Source organism: Fundulus heteroclitus, chromosome 20 (assembly GCF_011125445.2).
Source record: "Fundulus heteroclitus isolate FHET01 chromosome 20, MU-UCD_Fhet_4.1, whole genome shotgun sequence".
Lineage (NCBI taxonomy): Eukaryota > Metazoa > Chordata > Actinopteri > Cyprinodontiformes > Fundulidae > Fundulus > Fundulus heteroclitus.
The window spans coordinates 22,830,219-22,842,476 of record NC_046380.1 but is presented as its reverse complement, the minus strand read 5'-3'; the positions used below and the strand labels follow the sequence as shown (position 1 = coordinate 22,842,476).

Below are 12,258 nucleotides of genomic sequence, written 5' to 3'. Positions count from 1 at the left end.
CTATTGCGAGATCTCGCAAAACTATTGCGAGATCTCGCAATAATTATTGCAAGATCTCGCAATAGTTATTGCGAGATCTCGCAAAAGGTTTTCCTACGTCAGCGAACCGGAAGTAAAACAAATGACCTGATCCACACTCATTACTGGTTAGTCACCACATAGTTGTTTGCCAACCGCCATTAAATAGAAAAAGAAGTTGTAAACAGACACAAAACAATGGAGGCGCAAACACGTCATCCATGGGAGAAGTTTATTGATTTCTATTTTAGTACTGGCCTGACATATAAAGACATTAAATCCGTACTTGGCTACAGACATGGACTTGACATTAGTGAGAGACATTTTAAAAGATTAAAAGAAAAAGTTTTTCTACTTCAGTGAACCGGACGTAAAACAGACACACAACAGCGGAGGTGCAAAGTAAAAAGGATAAAACCATAGACATAATATAAGAGTAGACCCCGCACTGACTGTCGCGGCGTAGGAATTACGGCCGCCATCTTGGGGCAGTCGACCTGCTACCCTAACCTGCTGATTCAAGCTGAACACACTAATGATACCTCAGGACTGAGCGGCGTATTTTTGTTTAAATCGACGGACTATTGACATCAGGGCTCGAGGGCTAACTTTTCACAAGTAAGATTAAAAGATATTGTTTATATTATAATGTTATTTTTCTAAGACAGAGAGATACAGGTCTACACGTCCAAGTTTTTGTGACTTAGTCTCTATAAACTTGCATCTACTCCGTGAAGGCATCAGACCTTATATATATATATATATATATATATATATATATATATATATATATATATATATATATATATATATATATATATATATATGACGTAGGAAAACCTTTTGCGAGATCTCGCAAAACTATTGCGAGATCTTGCAATAACTATTGCGAGATCTTGCAATAGTTTTGCGAGATCTCGCAATAGTTTTTTTCCCTCCATGTCCCTTTAGGGGCTCCGTAATGAAGTGCATCGAAGTGTTCCTGTTAAAAAGCTCAGCTTCTCCAGTTACAACGGGCTCAGTGCTGTTTCTCTAATTATGGCTCTCCTTATCTGGCCTATCTGTTTAAATAGACCACCATGCCTTGGTATAGCCACACTCCATTTTCAGATGAAAGACTGCACTGTGCTCCCTAAGATACAGTTGAAACCAGAAGTTAAACTTTTTATTTTTGCAATTTGCTTCACATGCCATATATTAAATGGTAAATGGACTGAACTTATATAGCTCTTTTCCTGTCATATTGACCAATCAAAGTACTTTACACTATAGCCAGATTCATCCAATCGTGGTTACTAACACGCACACCTTCATACACTGATACGCAGATCAGTAAGCAACTTGGGGTTAAGTGCCTTTCAAAGGGGCACAACAACATGTGACAGCTGGAACTTAACCCACAATCTTCCAATTGCAAGATGACTACTCTACCCATTGAGCCACAGTCATCCCTAAATATAATATTAACATCTGGACAAAATCTCTACTGACGGTGATTGATTCATGTCTTCTCTGAGAAATGACCAATGCACCTGTTCCCTTGTGTCCAGCAGACTTTGCACTGGTTGAAACACAACCCGGAAATTCACTTCTCAGAATGAGATTGTCCCGGTTGCAGGGCAGATTTGAAGATCCTGATGCTATTTTTTCATTACAAATGAATATGACCCCCCCTCCTCCTTCTCCTCCTGATGCAAAAGCTGTGTGCTTTTCTATGAAGGTAAGCACTGCTGACACAAGGCAACTAGTTCCAACATGTCCTTGTTTATTGGAACTTGTCCAATTTCAGTTGTGCCCTGTTCTAAATCAGTGTTCGTCAGATTCACTTAAATGATCATGGAAAAATGGGTTTTTATTATAAGGTCAACTTTTTAACCTGGACATAGAAAGACAATCCAAGTGCACATCTTGTATTGTTTGACTTCAATCCTCCTTACACTATCAGATCACACCACATGTTCAATTATGGTTTACTTTTAAATGATAGTTCATTTTCTTTTTAAACTTTTTGCATCTATTATGGCCTATTGTCTTTGGTTAAAGGTTATTTTCATTTTATTTGTTCCACAAATAATTCCACTAATATTGCTTATTTTTTTTAGAAATTTCAACGCTTTTGTATATTTACAGATTTGACAGGCTTCTGCACTCCATGAAGCAGTTTATTTAGATGTGCACACTCTTTGATTGGCAACAAAGGAAAACTGTGTCTGCTTTATCATCAATAAGAAGAGCACATTTAAAAATGTGACTCAAACATATTGTCTGAGCATGTGCCCGATTGTGATTGAATGAATGATAATTATGTAAGAATTTATAAATTTATTTTTCCTTTTTTTAGCTTTTGAAATATGACACGTGATAACTGATGTGATAAAGCGACAGTTAGGTTGTATTTATCAGTTTTCACAATTGTTCTTAGTAAATAATCCAAAAACATTAAAATAAAAGAAGAAATTAGCATGTTGCTTCTATAAAAAGATGTGTTAAGCTCTTTTCTGAGCGCTATTATGGACTTCAACTAAAACTATATTCCTTAACATGTTTTATGTTCAAGTTCTGCAACCAACCTACACAACGTTAGCAAAATTAGATGAGTTTTAGCTTGGAGCTTATAGCTGTTCTTCTTTATTAATGAGGCAGCATCTGACTATGTGTAAACCCTAGAAAAATATGAAGGTTTAAAGACAGAAACTGTGTGCACTGATGTCTCACATATCTAAAACTGCCCCTCTTTGCATGCAGAGAAATAAATCTCTTTAATAATGAAGAAAACTGAGGTTTTCAGAATGCAACACATTTTTTTTCAAAGCTTGGCAAACCGGAATCATGTAACAAAACCAGAAAGTCAACAAGGATAAAAAAAAAATAGCCTTGCTGGGAAACCCTTAGTGGGTTTGCTTTGGGGTAAAAATGGTTCTAGGTATGTTCTTTGAAAGTATCCTGAACTTTATAATGTGAAAAAAAAAAAATGCAAGTGGATTTCTGAGCAACATTCCTTCAAGGTTAAAAATGGCATGTACAGAATGTCAAATGGTTTACCGAAAAGCTTTTTCTCTTCTTCTCCTTTGGGGATTTTGGGGGTATTGTGTTAAATATAGCAACCACGGCTGTCAAAAACCCTTAGGGCAAAAGAAAAAAAAAAAACTCACGTTGATGAATAAAGATGTCAAGTTTAATACACCAAAAATATATAATAATAATAATAATAATAATAATAATAATAATAATAATAATTATTATTATATATATATATATATATATATATATATATATATATATATATATATATATATATATTAGGGCTGGGCAAGTTAACAGACCCACCGACAGACCCACAGACGTCTCTGACTGAGGCGTTTCAGTCCTCCAGGGAACATCCAGGTAGATCAGTGGATGGATGGATGGATGGATGGATGTTACTGGAGCCCACACATAACATGTAATTAAGACCTTGAAAGAACCCAGTACATATATTAAAAAGTGTTATTTAAGATAAGATAACATTAGCTAATCTTTTTTTTATCCCACGACGGGGAAATTTATAGGATTAAAGCAACAGGCAGGTGCACACAACACAGACAAAATTACATAAGGATTGAAATATATAAGAGGTGGATTAGCGAAAAAACACTGAACATAACATTATTATTATTATTATTATTATTATTATTATTATTATTATTATTACTTAATTGTAATAATAAAATAAAAAACCCAAAACCCAAAAGGTCAACAGTTTCATGATACATCAAGCTTAGGGACTGGCTAATATACAGCAGGTCAAAAAAGGCCATATTCTGGCTGCAGTGCTTGCTGTTCTCTTATGAAGAAAAGATCAACTAGTGCACTAAATTCAATAGATGGGTTGAAAATATCCAGTATAAAATAAGTGCTACAAATGTTACAACACTTTTGTTCATATGGCAGCAGAACATTAAAATAAAAGTGCTCTTTACACTACTTTTGAATTCATTCTTGGAGTTTGTAAGTACAATGCGATTAATCGCGATTAATCACGATTAATCAGGGCGATTAATCGCGATTAAATATTTTAATCGTTGCCCAGCCCTAATATATATATATATATATATATATATATATATATATATATATATATATATATATATATATATATATATATATATATACATATATACATAGGACTAGGAATCAACCAGCAGGTGGCACTAACACGTAGATGGTCCCAAAATTCCCACAAGAAGAAACGTAGAGGAAGCTGGAAGTATGCGTTCCATGTGTTTTGTGCACTTTATCATTCATTTGCAAAACGGTATATTTTAAGCACCACGATTTCTAAAACGGGACCATTGTTATCGCGCTAGGTGATTTATATAAACTCTTAAAGCAGACCAGAGACGGAAGGAGCGGGTCGTAATTTTTTTGGTGCTAGCTAGACAATATAGAAGCTGCTCTGGATCAAAGGCTCCTCAGTTGTGGAGATAGAAGATTCAAAGACTACTGATTAACTTAAAAGCGCAGAGGACACCAGCATGATTAAGGAAAACCCGTGGAAAATACCCCCCAACGCCCCTGCCTGCATGGAGAAGCACCTGTGCGCGGCTCAGTACCGAGCAGGTAAGGAAAAGGAGCAGCTAGCTGGAAGCAAAACACGTGGTGCTGCTGGACTGTTTACATCCGCGCAGCTTTGCCTCCCTCGTTTTGCATACATCATGTCAATATCTTTAAAGAACAGCGATATTCATAATATGTGCCTAGGGCACTGAGCTATATTATACACTGGAGTGCTAATCGCCGGCTGTTAGAACGAGTCGCTTTGAAACCACCAGCCGCCATATTGGTACTCCCTATTTTCCTCCAGTAACTAGGGAATATATGCGCTGCAGCATCGAATAACGAGGATTTTCTCATTTTCAGAGGGGGGGCTTAAAACTTTTAAAATGTCAAATGGCATATACTTTAATGTTATGTTCTAAAACTATCACGTACTGAGAAAGTCATGTACTGAAATATTTTGCATTTTATCTATTTAAATATATATATATATATATATAACATTTATTAATATATAAATAACAATATACAAAAACATATATTTACATATATGTAAGGCAAGGCAAGGCAAGGCAAATTTATTTATATAGCACAATTCAGTACAAAGACAATGCAAAGTGCTTTACATGATTAAAACATAGCAAAATAAAACAGAATAAGAGCAAGTAGGAATAAAATATAGATAGAAAATATGTATACATATATCTACATATATACATATGCACATACTTATATATATATATATTTAATATGAATAACATGTAAAATATTTCAGCACCTAATTTCCTAGTAGTTGATAGTGTTAGTACGTCCACTGACTGTAAAATTACCTATGAAACGTTTTCACACAGCCATAAAACTGCTTGTTGTTGCAGCCAAATCCTGTGGGATTCTGTGAGAGTAGGGAGTAGCAAGATGGCGGCCAGTGACTTCAGTTTTTCGTCAAAATCAGCACTCCAGTGTATTATATAGCTCAGTGGCCTAGGGTTGGTTATTCTGAATGCAAATCCGTCTGATTAAAACATTTACTTTTTGTTTTGCTCGCCTTCTCTGAAGATGGCACCCTGCTGCTGGGAGCCTCCAGCCTCTGCGGCAGGAACTGGCAGGGATCCGTTTGGATCTACAGCGAACCCCAGCAAGCCCCCAGCGAGGGTCTCTGCAAAGCCGGCGTGCAGACTGAGGCGGGCGTCACCGACGTCAAGTGGGTGGCCGAAAAGGCGGTGGCTGTCGCCTCGGACTCAGGTAAGGCGGTGGCTCATCACAGAGCCGGGCTGCGGCACGGCGCCTTCAGACCGGCGTGACTCCGGGTTTGTTTTGGCTGCGCAGGTGCCCTGGAGCTCTGGGAGCTGGCGGAGGACGAGCGCCTGTTGGTGAATCGCTTCACCAAATACGAGCACGACCACATCGTCACCACAGTGAGCCCCGTCACAGGAGGGAGCGGCGCGGTCACTGGCAGCATGGACTGCCGGTTAGACGCTAGCAAACACACGCATGAGTGACGCACAAGCATGTTTCACAGCTCTGGCACACAGGACAGCGCCTTGCAAAGTTTTTTTTTTTTTTCTTAATGAACTTCTCAACATGTTGTCACGTTGAAAGGATAAACTAAAAAAGATTTTATGATGGACCATCAGTTTAGACCAGAACGATCAATTTTATTTTATTTTTTCAACTTTTTACAAATGACACTTTCTGAGTGTGATCTTTACTTGCATTCAGCTCCATCAATACATTGTAGAACCAGCGTTGCTCGCCATTAGAGCTGCAGGGTTTTCTGCTGTGTCTCTACCGACTTTGTACATCTAGAGACATATATTTGGCCATTCCTATCAGATTTGCTTTTTTTTTTTTTTTTTTTTTTTTTTTTTTTTTTTTTTTTTTTTTTTTTTTTTTTTTTTTTACGTTTATGTCTTAAAACTTTTTATGAATAACAAGCTTGCTTATTTAAAATTTGCCTTTATATGGGGCGTACATGACTGAAAGTTATCCCCCGTCAACTGATTTTTCCCGCCCGGCTGTGGATTTCTACTGCTTCAGAGTTATCGTGGACCTCTCTGCAGCTTCCCATGTGAAATCCCTAAAATAATTCTTAGCAGTTTTAATTTGACCAAATGTAGAAATCAAATACAGCGGGTAGGAACACTTTTGCAAGGCGCTGTATTAACGCCTTAAAACACAAATCAAGTGGCTTTGCACGTTATGTGGAAGGTGCAGATGTATGGAAGGAAATAGATTTGTTTTTTTTCTTTACAGGATTAAAGTGTGGGACCTCGGTCAGGAAACGGCTGTCAGCACCTACAATGGTAAGAGAACATCTAAAATGTTAGTTCATCAAAAGCAACCTTAATCAGACTGTGTCACACTAGATTGCACATTTGCACATCTGCACATTGTATCGTATTCTGCAAATTGATGCTGCACCTTAACCGGAAACGTACTGAAAAACTGTGTACAATGCAACTGTCTACTTTTAAATCACTGCTGCACCCTACTGCATATTTGTCTACATTTGGTTTTCCCATTGTTTACATTTCAACTGCCTACTGTTCACTGCTGCACTTTATCCGGAAGTAAATTGAAATTTATCCTGTAAGTGACTGCGATTGATCACTGCACTTTATCCTGTACTGTAATTCTGTAGAGTTACTGCAATATTTCTGAGCTGTGTGAAAACGAAATTTCGTTCTGTATGCACTCTGTGTATACAAAATGACAATAAAGAAAGTCTAAGTCTAAGTCTAACTCTTTTAATACAGGTACGGTATAAAGAAAGAACACCCTCTCAGTTCCAAGGGTTTCACAGCTCAGAGCATTATTGTAAATTAGCTGGCTTTGGCGAGGTCCTAAAAATCTTTAATTCTATCCTTGAGTGTACAAACACATCCAACATGTTTCACATCGCCATTATTTAGTAAAGATGAATTCAGAATGGAAAAGTTCTGCAAATAAAGGGCAATTAATCCTATAAGATTTAAAAAGGAGGGACTCGGGGGACTTGTTAAGCAAAGTCTTTGGTCAGCTGTGCCCACCACTGCCCATTATCAACATTTGTGTCGTTTACCTGTATTATGGACCTCTTGAATTTATATTTTTCCCCTCTTCTCATTGGTGCAACATTTTGATTAGTGTGAAATCTGTGATAGTGATGTAACTTTCAGCCTTGGTTTGTTGTTTCTTTTACTGTTGCATATGGATTCTTTTCAGTGAATGCTCAGATAACAAGTTTAAATAAAGTACATTTCTGGTTTAACTGTTGTTTAAAAGCAAATTAATCTAGAGTGAAGTTATAATAATTATAATGATAATATCCCTGACCCTTCTTAATCTTTCTCCTTGCAGTTCACACTCAGCCTGTTAATTGTGTTGCCTGCAGTCCTGAAGATGAGTCTCTCTTCGTCTCCTGTGGCCAAGTAGGATTCCTTTCAATGTTATGGTTTCATTTATAGCCACGTGTCAAGGTGGAATCAAGTACCTACTCATTTATTTAGTGGCTGGTCTCATCATGATTGTTTTATCAACCCTCTACATGTGTATATTTGTTACCAGTCTTAACTGTCCTCTTGTTACTGCATCGTTTCCTCAGTCTTGCTTTAAGAAAGACCTTTTTGATGATCTTGGACAATGCTTAAAAAGCAAAAGTCCTCATTTGTTTAGCCTAGTTAAACTAGAGATGGAGAACTCAAGCTTTTTATGCCCAATACAAACTTCTGGTTTTCTTCTAAGGTTTGACCTGTAGACTCAGACACATAAGAGAGAGTTGTAGTTTAATAGAAAATCAAGAAAATAAAATGCTTTCCCCCAGTTTTTGTATCAAAGCATACGATTAATTGGTATTTTACTAAACTCCTAAAACTTAATCAAAGTACAGGTTGTTTATTGACCAATTGTTGATGCATTTGATCAACAATTGGTCAGAAGAAGTCAGATTTCTTTGTATTTGATTGGCCAAAGCCGAGGAGGAAAAAAAATATCTGATTCCAATTTAATCCAGAGGAAAAAATAACCTGAAATTTTGAGAGATTTATGCCAGAACATCCAAGTTATGAGTCTAATTCAGAGGTCGGCAACCTAAGCCGACATCTTTGGCTCCTGATAAATGTTTGACCAGAAATTACATAGAAATGAACAAAGGTTTATACATAAAGACAATATGAAAGGCCTGTTTTAGCAGTTCTTCCCCCTGAACGTCTCCATTGAAATCCCACAAGAGAACAAGTTGTCTCGTTCAGCTGTTTTCTTCAAGCTGCACAATGAGTCAGATCACAATCCTCATCACAGCGTCTGTATGTGCAATATCACAATCGCCAAGGACCTCTTGTACACAATATTTGGTAAGATGTCACATTTTAAAGTGTCAGGTAATCAAAGTATGAATTTAGCTAATATTTTGATTAGTGGGTGGACAATATCTGCCCTTAGTAACCTCACCTGATGAGTGTATTTAGCTGCTGAGGTGTTAAAACATTGTTTCAGCATCGAAACGCACGAAAAATGGGAGTAACCTACATCCCAATTTTTAGCAATAATGTCACAATTAAATATTTTCCTGAAGTCTTACAGCCCTACTTCTTACATTGCTGGGGTGCAAATTATTTTGTCTTCAAACTGAAAAATATAAACAAAATTAAGTATGGAAAATTGGTAATTTATATCAATTAAACCTGATAAGTTCAGTTTTATTTCCCAAGGATTCTTGAATGTTTTGTTGATCTAATCACGTTTCATTTTGTGGTCGCTACCGTTGATCTAACTGGATCACCATTCAGTTTCTCTAGCTGCCTCTGCAAAGAGGAGCTGTGCACACTTCTCGTGAAGGAAGAAGTTAAAGTTGCCAGATTATTGTTAAACAGGTAGAAAATGTTTCAGAAATTCAGCGCATAAAAGTTTAATTTCCGTAAGTTTGGCAAAAAAGTCAGTTTTCGTCAAGTCACTTTTTTGTGCAACATCTGTTAATCAGCGTGCTGCTACAGTAAAGAAGATGCTCCTGAAATGTAGAAGAAATACAGGGAAAAAGACACGGGTAATAGGTTGCCTTTTTAAAGGTAATGGAATGGATGATACCAGGATTTTTGCACAAACTTTGTAACAAAACATTTTCAGCTGTATTATCTTAACAGTAATAATCATCTTTATTTTTCATGCAACTTACATATTGATGAATGGTGTCCTCTGCATTTAATCCATCCCTCAGGGGGAAGTGGGCCTCCTGCCACGTCCAGGGAACAGTCTGGGGATGAGGGTTTTGCTTAGGGACTCAGGGTAGCTGTCTGTGGGATTTGAACCGGGGAACTTGCATTCTACTCTAACTGTTGGGGCACCACTCCCACTTTTTATTTTAGAAATGACGGTAATAAATGTATTAGTTCAATATTTACTGGTAGAGCAGTAAACCCTTCCAGGTGAGGTGTGTTCAGTGTCGTCTCCATTCCCTCAGGATGGCCGTGTGTTGATGTGGGACCGGAGGAAGCCAGAGAAACCAGCCTCAAGAATAGGTGAGCAGGCTACAGCAGCACGTTGTCCTAGGCTGGACTACATGCAGAGGTGTTGATCCCAGTTTTGCAAAAGCCAGGTGATATTCTTCTGCGTTGTGTTTCAGATGTTGAGTTCGCCGGCTGTTCTCCCACCACTGCTGCTTGGCACCCCCACCAACGAAGCACTATAGCTTTTGGTGAGAGCCATCAGCAGATGAATGAGCCTCCATTTCCCCCCTACTGTTTATTTTTGCTGTTGTCCTTAACACCATATTTATTTTGGTACAGGCGATGAGCTGGGAAACGTGACTGTTAAAGATTTCTTGGGAACAGAACCGGCCCAGGTGGAAAAAATACACAGCCGCAGAGTTAACACCCTCGCCTTCTCCACAGATAGGTAAAGATTTATTCCCCCAAAATGCACTTTTTTAGTGAGTATTTTTTCCTCTGGTCCCCATATATCAACCACCTTCCATCCCTCCTAGTGCCTCTCTGCTAGCCTCCGTTAGTGACGACTGCTCCCTCGCTGTTATGAACACCGAACTGCAAGAAATGTGAGTCTTTTCAGCTCGTTTTTTTAAGTCTGTCTCTTTTCCGCATCAGAAAATCAATCAACTTGTTTTTCCCTGCAGATTCAGAGATCGGCGACACCAGGACTTTGTCAAAGGTGTGTGTTGGCTTCGTGATGAGTCCCGCACTCTCACAACTGTGGGCTGGGACCACCTGGTGCTTCACCACACCATCAGTCCAGCTGCTGGATCTGCCGGTTCCTCGTCTTAGAGACGGTCGCCTGTTTTTCCCTTGTGGGATGTCACTGTGTATCTAGATGGTTGGGTATAAAATCAGATTTTGGAGAAGTGCATGGAAATTATGGACTCACTCAGCTCTGTAGAAATGTGCACAGTATTTGGGGTTAAGCATCTTCTCTGTCTTGTAGTCATTTATTTTGTGTCACACCTCCATATTTGTATTGCATACTTTTACATTAAAGGAAACTTAAAGCTGTTGAACTGATTTTGCATTCGGTTGTGGTGTTTGTGGGATTATTCAGACCAGTTTAAAAATGATCAATAATAGTTTGTCTTGTGGTTGATCATTAGTGGATGGCTCTGACAACAAAAGAGGCGGTGAAACAAGTTTGTCCCCACGATTTTTTCCAAAAGATGAGTGTCACAAAGTCCGATCAGAGGTTGCCGTGTCGGAAAAGATCAAACTCAAGACGTTTGCCCAGATGAATCTGGATAGTCTTCATGTGATTATACACATTTTCTAGAGAGCTGAAAGTCACAATAAAAATAAATCACACCCTCCTTCAAGTCCAAGTTCATAGTTTTTCTATATGTTTATCATTAAGCCTACATTTCTGTATTAAAAATGGTTTTACTGGTCTGACGTATTCTAAGCTTGAATGTGTTTCCCTTAGATGTAAGTGGAGAATCTTAATTAACAAAAAATCGAGCTTGAAAACAGTCTGCGGGTAATTGATCGTAGTAAATGGAGTTCCTGAAATGTATTACATTTTCTAAAAAAAAAAAATTTTACTCTGTTAAATATGACTATTCATTTCTGTACAGCTCTCTTAAGCTCTAACCAAATAATTTCAACCAGACTGAGATCTGGACTTAGACTATGCCACTGCAGCAGCTTGATTCTTTTACAGAGAGTCTTGTAGATCATTTTCCCGTTTCATTGTCATTTTGGGATAAGATTCTGCTTGGAGACAGATGGCCTTATAAAAACAAGGTCATGGTTGACACCAGCTGCTGAGCTCTGTCTGCAAAGCAAGCTGATTGATAGCTTATGTGCATAAATGCTTTGTTTGGTTTTTGTCCAAAGATGGTTCTGTGCATTTTGGCTAAATATCTACTTTTGCAATGTAATGTCTGAAGAAATAACCAAAGTTATGCTGCCTTATTGGTTTAGAGATGACAGGATTTATTTTTCTGTGTGTGCATAGTACTCTCTCATAGTCTCACCTTCGGGTGAATTTGCTTCTTGTCTGGGAAGATTGGAAGATGTCTGTTTCACTCCTGAATAATATTTACTAGAGAATAAGAGACTCTGGATTGCTTCGATTATGCCCTTATAACCCCCACGGCTTGATGGGGCGCAACAATTTCCTTACTGAGGCCTTTGCTGGTGTATTCCTGCCCTGGCATTGTTTTCACACGCAGGTCGTGTCCTTCAGACCAACAACAGAAGCTTCCAGAATCATGGAAACAGACGAGCATTG

At 38.1% G+C, this 12,258-nt stretch overlaps 1 protein-coding gene across 1 annotated transcript; it reads left to right on the top strand.

Annotated features, from left to right (window-relative positions):
- Positions 1-4,226: 4,226 nt before the first annotated feature.
- wdr77 (WD repeat domain 77) lies at positions 4,227-11,039 on the top strand. Its single transcript, XM_012859171.3, has 10 exons — positions 4,227-4,617; positions 5,611-5,796; positions 5,881-6,022; positions 6,808-6,857; positions 7,894-7,964; positions 9,989-10,046; positions 10,151-10,222; positions 10,314-10,422; positions 10,511-10,579; positions 10,658-11,039. The coding sequence occupies exons 1-10, from the start codon at positions 4,533-4,535 to the stop codon at positions 10,803-10,805; spliced, it is 990 nt and encodes a 329-aa protein (XP_012714625.2). The 5' UTR covers positions 4,227-4,532; the 3' UTR covers positions 10,806-11,039.
- Positions 11,040-12,258: the final 1,219 nt, after the last annotated feature.